Source organism: Lepidochelys kempii, chromosome 8 (genome assembly GCF_965140285.1).
Source record: "Lepidochelys kempii isolate rLepKem1 chromosome 8, rLepKem1.hap1, whole genome shotgun sequence".
NCBI lineage: Eukaryota > Metazoa > Chordata > Testudines > Cheloniidae > Lepidochelys > Lepidochelys kempii.
The window spans coordinates 66,796,654-66,810,000 of NC_136387.1; the positions used below are offsets into that span (position 1 = coordinate 66,796,654).

Below are 13,347 nucleotides of genomic sequence, written 5' to 3' on the forward strand. Positions count from 1 at the left end.
TCTAGGGTAGAAATCTAGTCACAGGGGAGCTTGGCTACTTTCCAAGTGATGTCGTAAAGCCTTGCCCATGCGTAAGTACAAATGTTTAATTGTGTTTGTCAGTATAATAGTTTCCTGAGGAACATTCATAGGAAAAGTTGCCTGGTTCGTACCAGGGTTTCGTTAATCCTGCCTTGTGGGAAGCATTATTTTAGTTTCCTTGTGTTTGTATGCTACATTCAATGTTTAAAAATATAACATTCTAATGCATTTGGTTATTGGATTTAAACTATAAATGTTAAGGAAACATGCTCAAGAGACAGATTTTAACTTTTGGGAGTTTAATAAATTAAATTGTCTAAAGAGTTTTCAGATAAATACAATCAGACTCCAGAACAAATATATTGTGCAGTAAAGCTGTTAGCTTTTTTACAATGAGATGAAAATGCTGTGGTTTTAATCTGTTTCCCAGTCACTCTGGGTTACAGAGAGAGATTACACCATAAATAGTGAGTTTTAAAAAAAAACCTTTAAAAGTAAAAATAGAATAAAGAACAAACGAATAAATAAACCCTCCAACCGGATCTTTCAACATACTTCTGCGTCCCTATATGCTTTGACCTGCCTGTGTTTTGTGTTAAGAAGACAAATACTCTCAAAATACTAAGAACTGCAGCAGGATAATAAGAAAAATTAATTTACAGTACGTACTCATAATTTTGTATGAGCATGTTAATATATTATGCACTCCTTCATTGTGTCTTTCCATAATACTTTGGATCATGTTACTCCAGATTTAATATAGCATTGAAATCATTGAAATCAGTGGAGTTACATTGGTATTAAACCAAAATAATACAATGGTTAAAAGGCTTCCTTGTTTTGCTGTAAACGTGCTTTAACTTGGTTCACAACTAAATTCAACTCTATTAATAAATCTACTTTGATTACAACATTCAAGATGTCATCATGGTGGTATTGTTATTAGGTAGAGTCACCTTTTAATGGATACAACTGTTTTGACACATTATGATAGGCCTTTAAGGTTTAGATCAAACCTTAGCTCCAAAATAAATCTCTACATTAGTAATACATCATAATATTGTTTAACAGCAGATCAACATATCTTTTACCATTTATAGTTAGGGCTGTTGATTAATCGCAGTTCACTCCCACAATTAACTAAAAAAAAATAACTGTGATTAAAAAAATTAATCGTGATTAATCGCGCTGTTAAACAATAGAATACCAATTGATTAAATATTTTTGGATGTTTTTCTACATTTTCACATATATTGATTTGTATTACAACACAGAATACAAAGTGCACAGTGCTCACTTTATATTATTATTTTTGATTACAGATATTTGCACTGTAAAAATGATAAACAAAAGAAACCGTATTTTTCAATTCACCTCATACAAGTACTGTAGTGCAATCTATTTATTGTAAAAGTGTAACTTACACATGTAGATTTTTTTTTGTTACATAACTGCACTCAAAAACAAAACAATGTAAAACTTTAGAGCCTACAAGTCCACTCAGTCCTCCTGTTCAGCCAACTGCTAAGATAAACAAGTTTGTTTACATTTATGGGAGATACTGCTGACTGCTTCTTATTTACAATGTCACCTGAAAGTGAGAAGCGTCATTCACATGGCACTTTTGTAGCGGGTGTTGCAAGGTATTTACATGCCAGATATGCTAAACATTCATATGCCCCTTCGGCCACCATTCCAGAGGACATACTTCCATGCTGCTGATGCTTGTTAAAAAAATAATGCATTAATTAAATTTGTGACTGAACACCTTGGGGGAGAATTGTATATCTCCTGTTCTGTTTTACCTGAATTCTGCCATATATTTAATGTTACAGCAGTCTCAGATGATGACCCAGCATGTGTTCATTTTAAAAACATTTTCACAGCAGATTTGACAAAATGCACAAAAGGTACCAATGTGGGATTTCTAAAGATAGATACAGCACTCATCCCAGAGTTTAAGACTCTGAAGTGCCTTCCAAAATCTGAGAGGGAGAAGGTGTGGAGCATGCTTTCAGATGTCTTAAAAGAGCAACACTCTGATGCGGAAACGACAGAACCCGAACCACCAAAAAAGGAAACGAACCTTCTGCTGGTGGCATCTGACTCAGATGATGGAAAATGAACATGCGTCGGTCCACACTGCTTTGGATTGTTATTGAGCAGAACCCATGTCAGGGTTCCTTCCCCACTCAGAACTCTGGGGTACAGATGTGGGGAGCCGCATGCAAGACCCCCTAAGCTTATTTTTACTAGCTTAGGTTAAAAACTTTCCCAAGGCACAAATTCCACCTTCTCCTTGAACAGTATGCTGCTGCCACCAAGTGATTTAGACAAAGAATCAGGGAAAGGACTGCTTGGAGTTCCTGTTCTCCCAAAATATCCCCCAAAGCCCTTATACCCCCTTTCCTGGGGAGGCTTGAGAATAGTATCCTAACCAATTGGTTACAAAGTGAACACAGACCCAAATCTCTGGATCTTTGGATGCTGAAAAAAAAAATCAATCAGTTCTTAAAAGAAGAATTTTATTTAAAAAAGAAAAGAAAAGGTAAAAATCCCCTCTGTAAAATCAGGTTGGAAGATAACTTTATAGGGTAACAAAAGATGCACAAAACACAGAGGAACCCCCTCTAGCCTTAGTTTCAAAGTTACAACAAAACAGGGATAAACCTCCCTCCAGCAAAGGGAAAATTCACAAGTTGAGAAAACAAAGATAAACTAATACGCCTTGTCTGGCTGTACTTACAATTTCTGTAATATGAGAGACTGGTTCAGAATGGTTCGGAGGACATGGATTAGTGTCCGGTCCCTCTTAGTCCCAAGAGCGAATGAACACAGAAACAAAGAACCCAAAACAAAGCCTCTCCCTCACCCCAGATTTGAAAGTATGTTTTGTCCCCATTGGTTCCTTTGGTCAGGTTATTTGAGCTTCTTAACCCCTTACAGGTAAGGAGGAATTTTAGGATACACTTATGGTTACGACTACCCGTCATCAGCATGGACACATGTTCCCTGGTATGGTGGTTGAAGCATGAAGAGGCATATGAATCTTTAGCACATCTGGCATGTAAATATCTTGCGACGCCGGCTACAACAGTGCCATGCGAACGCCTGTTCTCACTTTCAGGTGACATTGTAGACAAGACATAGGCAGCAGCCTCGCCTGCAAATTGTAACCAAACTTGTTTGAGCAATTGGCTGAAGTAGCACTGAGTGGACTTGTAGGTTCTAAAGTTTTACATTGTTTTATTTTTGAATGCAGTTATTTTTTGTACATAATTCTACATTTGTAAGTTCAACTTCCATTATAAAGAGATTGCGCTGCAGTACTTGTATTAGGTGAATTGAAATATATTATTTCTTTTGTTTTTTACAGTGCAAATATTTGTAATAAAAAAATAAAACGAGCACTGTACACTTTGTATTCTGTGTTGTAATTGAAATCAATATATTTGAAAATGTAGAACACACCCAAAAATATTTAAATAATATTCCATGATTGTTTAACAGTGCGATTAATCGCGCGATTCATTTTTTTAATCGCTTGACAGCCCTAATTATCATCTCACAATCCTATTCACAGAGATACTTATCATTCCATTGTTACTTTAAATTTAAGGCTATGTCTACACTACGCAGCTCTTAGCGACACAGCTGTGTCACTACAGCTGTGCTGCTAAAAGGCGCGCAGTGTAGCCACTAAAAGAAAAGGAGGACTTGTGGCACCTTAGAGACTAACAAATGCCACAAGTCCTCCTTTTCTTTTTGCGGATACAGACTAACACGGCTGCTACTCTGAAAAGCGTAGCCACTGTTTATCAGGTTTTGTCGTTCAGATGCCAGTGTAGACATAGCCTTAGTTCTGTTAAACAGAGTGACAAAGCAGATGCCCGTTAAAGAGAATATACTGCTCATAAAAATGTTATGTAATAAAGCTTAACGTTTTTTGTAACCCTATTACCATATTTTATTAAGCATAAAGGTTGTGGCGGTTTAGTGTCTCACAGTCATGCTGGATGTTGTTGGGCACAGTCAGCACATGCCTTTAGCAAGTGTCAGTCACTGGAGCTGCCCTGTGGATCTGGAAACACCACTCTAGGGCAGCACTTAAGATAAATACAGGGGTCTACTGTAAATACTGTAAAAAGAAAAGGAGTACTTGTGGCACCTTAGAGACCATATTTATTTATTGGGAAAAATCAGCTCATTTTGAAAGAGTACTACTGTAGTTTAAAGTGGGAAACTCACATAGTTAAGGAAAAACTCTTCTGTTAAAGCTACCAAGGCAACATGAAGATTACTTAGTGTCTAGTGACATAGCTTTCTGCTAAATTTAGAAATATACTATTAAGCGGAGGATTGAATGAAAATAGCATGATTTTACAGTATGAATAAATATTATTCATGACATGTTAGCAACCAGAGGCATAAACTGATGAAAAAGATGAATTGATTCTCTACCACTGCTAAACTGGAAGGGCAAAATATAAACATCTTATTCTGACAAATGATGCAGTTTAAAGATACCAAAACATCTATCAGATTTTTAACGTATTATAACTTGTACTATTATTATTAAGTGTAACCATCTTTACAACTGGCCAATATAAAAATGCCCAGAATCAGCATAAAATACATATATCAAAAGGCTTTAGGAATGAATATTGCATGAAAAACTGCTGAGTTCGAGAATATGAAATTCCAGTCCCTTCTAAGCTATACCTATAAATGCTTTATTCTTCTTGCAATATGCAGTATTTGTCTGCAGACATTTTTATATCATAAAAACAACAAGGAGTCCGGTGGCATCTTAAAGACTAACAGATTTATTTGGGCATAAGCTTTCGTGGGTAAAATACCACTTCTTCAGATGCATGGAGTGAAAATTACAGATGTCTTTTGTTCAGTTTTCTCATTGCGGTTGCTTTGATTTGGATGTATAATACAGTGCAAGCCAACAGCTTCTAGTACAATGTTTGATTGTTTTCTTTTTTCTCTGCAATGGGCAATCTTTATTTTACAACTCAACACACTCAGGGTTGAAAAGGATTAATGATTGCTGATGTTCTAGCTGTCTGCAACCAAAATGACCTGCTCTGATAGATGAGCCAAACCAATTTAGAATTTCAGATTCCATCCAATATAGGACTGTAAGCCAATATACAGGGAGGGTAGTGGTCTTCCTAATTGCCACTACTGTCCTGCCACTGGTATACTCACATCAAGTAATTTGAACTACTTTCCAAACTTTATTCTAACAATACAAAACATTCAAAATGTAAAATTCTGTAGGCTAACATAATTACAGAAGTATCTTACATATAAAGACTGGCTTTATATACAGTGGGTTTTTATCCTTACATTTTTTGAGTGGAGCAGCTTCACTAATGATAGGAAAGTAGGAGTGCTAGCTGTTAGCATTTTTAACGTTTAGACCGTCTCTCAGCCAGGTGGGAATGATGCCTGAGCTCTATCAACAAGCCGTTGGTAGGAACGGCCTAGCTGGTTTCGTTCTGATATAATGCTGCTTTATTTTCCTAATACTTGTCAGATGTTCGTGTAGGGATATGAGAGAATGTGTCACCAACTAAATCCCAGCCCAGGTCTGTTGTATCTAAGCTTTGATGCTACGGTGTTACAAATGGACAGTATACTTTTTGAATTTGTTTAGGCTGTCATGGCTTTGGAATCCATTATAGATTCACAGCCACTCTCCTCCTTGTTCTCTTACAACATATACTGACATTTGGCTAGCAATAATTCCATTCCTGATCTCTTTGCATTTTACAGAAGCCTTCCATTGTTCTGGTTAACTCTTTCCCTCTCTCCCCCAATCTCTCTGTCTAGTCTGATTGCTTCCTGGTTGGGAGATTTATTATCATGCAAATAAATAGGTCACACTATTCTTAGAGCAGAACTCTTTAACATATTGACAACAAATTCACACTAGTGGCTCCTTTGTGCTTTGGGGAAAATACACTTTTTGGTGATGATGTAAGAGAGATTGTCAGCATTAAAATCATAGATTCAGATGCATTCAAATAAGAGTACTAGGCTGGTTATCTGTCCAAAATACCTTTTGCAAAAACACTTAGGAGGAAAAATTGCAATCACACAATATGCGAAGGGCAGTAAGCCAGGCTCTGTGAACTCTGCAAAGGTCAGCTCAGAACCTGAACCTTACAGTTTGGATCACAAGGGTTGGAAGCAAATCAACACTATGCAGGTTGGTAAGTTCAAGCTAGCCAAACTTGTGCCCTCCAAGAGGGTCTCAGGGATTTTAGTAACTGTTGGTGGGGAGCATGGAAGTCAGCTGTGGAAATATTCATTCAATTCCCATATTATATATGCATATATATACTATCCTTTTTTGTATGTTTAATTTTAGTTTATTTTAAACTATTTGAAAATTAAATAAAGCAGTTGTCCTTTCAAAATGTGTTCCTATTTAAATCCAAGTATAAGAGTAAAACTTGTTTCATGCAAATGTATTAATAAATTCATACAATACCTCAGAAATGTATGGATTATTCAGTTAATCATCTCAAGAGATTATATAACATACCACCTAAGCTTTTACTTCAACTAAGAATAGTGCCTTTTCAAGGCAATCTAATTCAAAAAGCACTTAGTGAATTTAGTGTGCATCATTGTACATTCAGTTGCACACTTTAATGATGCATTGCAACAATATACCCTATTAGATGAACATTTTATGGATGAAATGAGAGTGGAAGTACTGCCAAAATCCATTTCAGATAGATTAAAATATATATGGGATTTGTAGCACTTATCTGTCGAAAATTAAAAAAAACTCTCCCAACAACAACAATAAAATACATAAGCTTAATATTCTGTCCTGTTTTCAGACCTATACAGGGTATTCACACTTTATGAATTTATTCTGAATAAAGTAGACTAATAGATGAAGAAATGTAATCAATATGATTCTTATCTCCCCAGTGTGATGTAGGGTATTTGGTCATTAGATCAGTGCTACCTAATTTGCGAGTCAATTCGAAAAATATTCTTTAAATAATTATATTCTATGATGTCTTTTTATACCCTAGGTGCCTAAACCAGTAGACTACTCTTGCCAACCATGGTGAGTCCTGGACTAGTCCTATAAAAATCATGTTGAAATAGACAGGCATAGAGAGAGAACTGTGTTTATCACAATCTAATTTAAATTGCTTTAACCTTTCTTGGCTTCTGAAGAAGGTATTGTGTAGCAGTTTTGGAAAACAAAACTGAATATGCACTGCCTAAAAGCATTTCTCATATAATAATGTGCTTAATGATTTTGACATTTTGTTCACAAGTCTATATATATACACAGTCTGTATCCCAGAGGTCTCTAAAGTGGTATAACAAAAAGTCAGTACAACATGAATCATGCAAGAAGATCCTACATTTTAAGTGGCTAAACAAAATGAAGAAAGTGACATTTTGTTTTGTGAATAATTCTGCTGAAATTTTGTTTGACAGAAAAGCAATCTATTAAGTGATGTAAATGGATAATGTATCGACTCCACAACCACTGTCAAAGTGAATCATAGTGTAGTGTGAACCCTCTGCTCTGGAGTGAGTTTGACTTAAAAAGATTATAAATGCACAGTGACTGATTCTGTTTTCACACTGGTTTTACAAATTTATTCCTGATTTCTACTGGGTTGCAGTAAGTGAGATCAGAATCAGATCCACTGACCCAAACAAACACTTAGCTTTCATAGCCAGTGAATAAAATCCCAAAGGGGAAAAGTTGCTGTTTTTAATTTGATTCAAGCTTCAATTCTGCTCCTTATAGTTTTGACAGAAGAGAGGACAAAAATAGCATTGTGTTCACAATACTAAAGCTGAGGTTCTTTGTGCCTTTTCAGGATCAAACTTAATTTTCTAAGCATTTGTAACTTGAACGTGGGAAATTGCCTTAGGCTGAAACTTGCCTTAAAAAGTCTCAGCGTGGGAGCTCATATTTTGTGATAATTTGAAGAAAATCCTCTCTGATACTTCCTTTAAAAACTAAAAGCCGCCCCAAAGTAGAAGTTTGAAGTTTTTTGTGATATTTAAAGTTTTGTTTAATGATGGATTAAGTAGTGTAACTATATATACAACTGGATTAAGAAACTTACTGTATTATAGTTATATGAATGGATTTATAGCTAACGTAAAATGTATTCATTTTAAAAAATTGTGCACAGTACTGGTTCCTAATATTGACTGAAATTATTCTGGTTTTAAAAAGTAAAAATAAGCAATTATTTCATTTTAATAAATGCACATTTTTTCCACAGTTAAAAATTTAGGCCCCAATTCTGCAAGCAGATCTCTGCAGGCAGACCCTTCTGGAATCTTTTGTCTCAGTCGTTTCAGACCTGGCCATAGTTTAGGGCTGAAGTAGATTTTGAATCTAATCTGTTAGGGTTTAGTCTGCACATTTAAATTTTAACCTTTAGAGTAAAATAAATAAATATGAATCAAATGAAATTATTTTTGTTTGTTTAAGAACAGTATTAGTGCATCAGCTGCCTGATTCTCCAGTCTGTTATACCAACTTCACCTGAAGTCAGTGAAGTTTCACTAGTACGAGACTGGTATAATATAGTGTTGTATCAGGCCCAAGCTTTTAAGTTTGTGATACAAAATATTTCAAATAAGTAAATTCCACCACCTGATCCAGGCCACCCTTTAATTACATTTTCAGTATAGGCCCCAGTTCAGCAAAGTACTTCAGTATGTGCTTAAGTGCTTTCGAAGTCAGTGGGGTGTTTAAGGTTTTGTCTACAGTACACTACCACTTTTGACGGTAAAACACACCCCTGACCGACATTGCTGGTGCCAAAATTGCTGGTGCCAACATAGCTAATGCCGCTTATTGGGGGTGGTTTAATTATGCCAGCAGGAGAGCTCTCTCCTGCTGGCAAAGAGCGGTTACATGGGAGACCTTAAAGTGGCACACCTGCAGTGGTACAGCTGTGCTGCTGTAAGGTCCATAGTGTAGACCTAGCCTAAAAGTTAACACATGCATAAGTGCTTTCCTAAACAGGGATGAACTTAATCTTGTGCTTCAGTGCTTTTCTGAATAGAAGCCATAGTCCTTTGTGCCCAAAAGTGGGAGAGTGTACTGCACATTTTACTATTAATTATAAATTTCTGTGCTTTTTATTATTTTCCAGCACAACCTTGAAATCCAGTTCATTTACCAGGAGCTTTTGATGTATCTTTCATTCACCATATCATGTAAAATATTGGAACATTAAACTGCATGTTGGAAAGACCTACTGCACAGTTTCAAAGATGAGCATGGCTAGTATTTATTTGCTTTCCTTACAGGTATGCAGGAGCAATGGAGAGGCTGCAAGCTGAAAGTGAACTTATTAACAGGGTAAATAGAACTTACCTGGTGCGACACAGGACCAAAGAGTCAGGAGAATACGCAATTAGCATTAAGTAAGTGGGACAAGCACTTTAACAGAAATAGACTTCCTGTTTTCTTTATTGCATAGGCAGATGTTTGTAATCAATAATACAGAAAATCATGAATCTCATTGCTTCTTAAATAATCATATAATATCCTGTCACTTAGTACATAAAAATATCAGTTGCTAGAAAAGTATTTCAGGCATATAGGACAAAAAGTGTAAATCCGCATAGCTCCACTGAAGTTAATGGAAAGATACCAGTTTACAGTGGCCTGTTGCATACTAACGGGCAATTGTTTACTTCTGATTCAGCTCCTGTTGATGTTAAGGTGAGTCTGTTCAAGTCTTTAGCTTCTCGGACATTGCAGTAAAGAGTGCGTTAGCAAATACATTTCAGTAGAGTGTGTTCTATCAGCATAAATTACTAAAGAGAGTCTTGTTTGTTTCCACATCGATCCTCAGTATGAACTTGAAAGCAAGCAATAGATGGGACCCCCTAATTAGAAGTAACTTTTTTTTTCTGAATACAGGCTACATCTTCATTCATACACTAATAAATATATTTGGTTAATTAGATGTCAACTGTGTATTGGCCTGGATATACATTTTGTCTTAAGAATTTATTCATATAGTGTTTTGGGGTATACCCTCAGGTAATTATTGATTGCCACTGTTTAAAAACACATTTATATTCATAAGTTATTAATTGCCCACAGGTATAATAACGAAGTGAAACACATCAAGATTTTAACAAGAGATGGCTTTTTTCACATTGCAGAAAATAAAAAATTTAAAAGTTTAATGGTAAGTATTGATTAGGTTTTTTCAGTGTGCAATTCCCATGTAACTATTGCTGTTAAAGTAAATGCTGGTTCTCTAGATTTGCAGAAATGTGGTATGCAGAAGTACTTTCAGGTTAGAATCATGTCCATCATTGCTTTATATATTTGTGATGTTCAGTCTTAGATGTCAATGAAGATGGTGTATGCTTAAAAATATTTATATGTAAAGTTAGAGCCAGCTTGGGGCCCCTGCAGTGACGTGCTTGAGAGAGGAAGAAACCTGTACCTGGTCAGCAACTAGTGAAGTCTCTGCATTCTCCTGAGAGCAGAGATTACTCCCTGGTAGTATTCCTCTTCATGCTAACCACCCCAAAAAGGATAGGGCATAGGCTGGACAATGACCCCCGCACATCTAAGAAGCCTTAGCTGTCAGGGGACATTGTCCAGCCTGTTTCCTGGGCTGCGCTAACAGGGACTATGCTACCCTGGTAGAGAAATTTTGTTTTTCTGTCACCCATCCGTGAAGGCTAGTGCCTGTTAAGCACAGTCTGGTGCTCAGGTTGTCTCTACCCAAAGAGGTTTTTCTTATTGTTGCTACCACTGGTTCTACTCTTACCATGTAAGTAATAGTGTTGATAAGACTCTAGGTCAGGGGTTGGCAACCTTTGAGAAGTGGTGTGCCAAGTCTTCATTTATTTACTGTAATTTAAGGTTTCGCGTGCCAGTAATACATTTTACATTTACAGGGGCCGGCAGACGGAACCCCAGACCGGCAGCACGCTGAGTCGCTCAGCCTGCTGCTGGTCCGGGGTTCCATCCGCCGGCTCCTGCCAGCCGGGGTCCCAGCTGCCAGCCCTGCCCAGCCCGCTGCCGGCCCGGGGTTCCGTCTATCCAAGCCGGCAGCAGGCTGAGTGGGGCTGGCGGCTGGGACCCTGGCTGGCAAGGGGCCGGCGGCCGGAACCCCAGACCAGCAGCGGGCCGGGGGTCCATCTGCCGGCTCCTGCCAGCCCGGGTCCCAGCTGCCAGCTGCGCTCAGCCTACTGCTGGCCTGGGATTCCGTTCATCCAGGCAGGCAGCGGGCTGAGCAGGGCTGGCGGCTGGGACCCCAGCTGGCAGCAGAGTGCCACTAAAAATCAGCTTCTGTGCCACCTTTGGCACGCGTGCCGCAGGTTGCCGACCCCTGCTCTAAGTGGTTTCTGGCATTGTCAGTTTTGTGTTGGCTAACCCTGTTGGGACGAGCTCTGTCTAACCCTGTTCATAATGTCTGGTGTATATAGAATAAATGCTGTGTCTTATCTATCATGGCACTCTCAACACTGTATAAACAGCGTTGTGTCTCTCTATAGCAGGGATGGCCAAACTTACTGACCCCTCCACCCCCTCTGCTAAGACGTTCAAGAGCCAAGGCACATCTGCCGGGGCTCGGGGCTTCGGCCCATCAGGACCTGCTAGGGCTCGGGGCTTCAGCCCCACTCTGGCTGAAGTGCCAAAACCCAGCAGGTATGCCCCACAGTGCTGAAACCCAAGGCCCCTCTCCCCATTGGGTAGAAGCCCCTACCCCACCACCCCATTGCAAGGCAGAGGTCCCAAGCTCTTCCCTTCCCTCTCCACCCAAGTCTGACAGGTAGAGAATGGAGGAGGTTGTGCACTTTAACTGTAAAAGAGCCACATGCGGCTCGTGAGCCACAGTTTGGTCACTCCTTGTCTGTAGCAAAGGGGGCATATCCAGAGAATGGACATACTGGAGTGCTGACATACTAAAGAAATTCTTAGCTGGAGTAATGGCCAGCTGTGTTAATGTAAGATAACAGAAGCCCAAATATTTCTTTTTGTTCCTAGCTTTTCTGTTTACATGTAGTGCCTGGAGGTCTGTGATTGTGAATTACTAAAAGCAGGTGTGGATTTTACTTTTGGTTTAGACTCTACCTTTGAGCTAGCTACTGAGACATACAACACTGTACAACATGGGACTGAAGAGCTCCAAAATTCAGTTCAGAAGTTTACCATTAAGACTGTTTTCATGAACTTACATTTAGTGCACTAGATCTTGGGTGAATAATTTTAAGGGTCATTTTGTTCATTGGAATTAATTTATAGCATGGACCACTTTAGATTTTTGTAGGAGAGCATAGGCTGGTTTTGGGGGGGCTTGTTTGTAAATCAGAATGAAATTATTGCTTTTTCCTTATTTGGACTGAAGCTTGGCCTGGTTGATTTAGTTTTTGGAAACTTAAACATGGCAGAACAAAATGGGATTATTGAATGAATTGGTGATGGGAGTTAAGTGTTTACAATAAATGAATTACTGTATTTGATTTTGAAAAACGAAATGCTATGCTTGAAGGAACAGAATAATTAACTAAAGTGTGTTTGCTTTGATTTTCCTACTCAACATTTACCCTCATTCCTTACTCTGTAGACAAACTCTGTGCTGAACTTATTCACATAAATCTGTCGACCCAATCCATAGACTGATCTAAGGACTTGTCTACGCAGTAATGTGCACCGCAGGGGTATGATTTCTAAATCACACTAACATGTCGCTCATTTATTGGTCTCCATAGACCCTGCTGGTGTGCATTAAATGTTCCCTAGTGCACTTTCACAAACATACATTAAAGTGCAATAAGGAACATCTTATGCATACCAATAGGGTCTACATGGACTACTTAATGCACAGTATGTTAGTGTGCTTTAGACATCACAGACCCGTTGTGCGCATTGTCCCACCACGTAGACAAGCCTTAAGAGTTGCACACTAGAGTTGAATACTGCATAGAAATATCATGAATTCTTAATGTTTGGAGGTGTTCCTTCATATTTACAATGAGAACTGAATGCACTGGCCTCCATGTATTGTACCTCCTTTGCTTTCATATTCTATTTTGGCAAATCATTTATGAAATATATGGAAAATTCTCAGATTGGATCCATGGAGAATGTGAAACGCTGTGTACTCTTGAGTTTATTCCTGATGCCATCTGATACAATGCACGTTATCTTATGAAATCACCTTGAAACCTTTACATGGTCCATATACCTGAGAAGAAATCACCTGTTGATTATAAAGCTTGCACTGTTATCTGGTGTCTGTGTTTTCAGAAAAAGATTTGTGGATGATC

The 13,347-nt window shown here is 38.2% G+C and overlaps 1 protein-coding gene across 8 annotated transcripts in view; it reads left to right on the forward strand.

Annotated features, from left to right (window-relative positions):
* VAV3 (vav guanine nucleotide exchange factor 3) overlaps window positions 1-13,347 on the forward strand; it is a 248,586-nt gene that overhangs the window by 218,781 nt on the left and 16,458 nt on the right. For 7 of the 8 annotated variants that reach the window (XR_012160359.1, XR_012160360.1, XM_073356846.1 and 4 more), the window contains 4 exons: window positions 6-71; window positions 7,092-7,126; window positions 9,355-9,471; window positions 10,160-10,247. Coding sequence is in view for 6 of the 8 variants with exons in the window: in XM_073356846.1 (XP_073212947.1) it covers window positions 6-71; window positions 7,092-7,126; window positions 9,355-9,471; window positions 10,160-10,247 (306 nt within the window). In the remaining 2 variants the exon portion in view is untranslated. Of the gene's footprint in view, window positions 1-5; window positions 72-7,091; window positions 7,127-9,197; window positions 9,262-9,354; window positions 9,472-10,159; window positions 10,248-13,347 lie in introns of those variants that run through there. The other variant, XM_073356853.1, reaches the window with a different exon arrangement.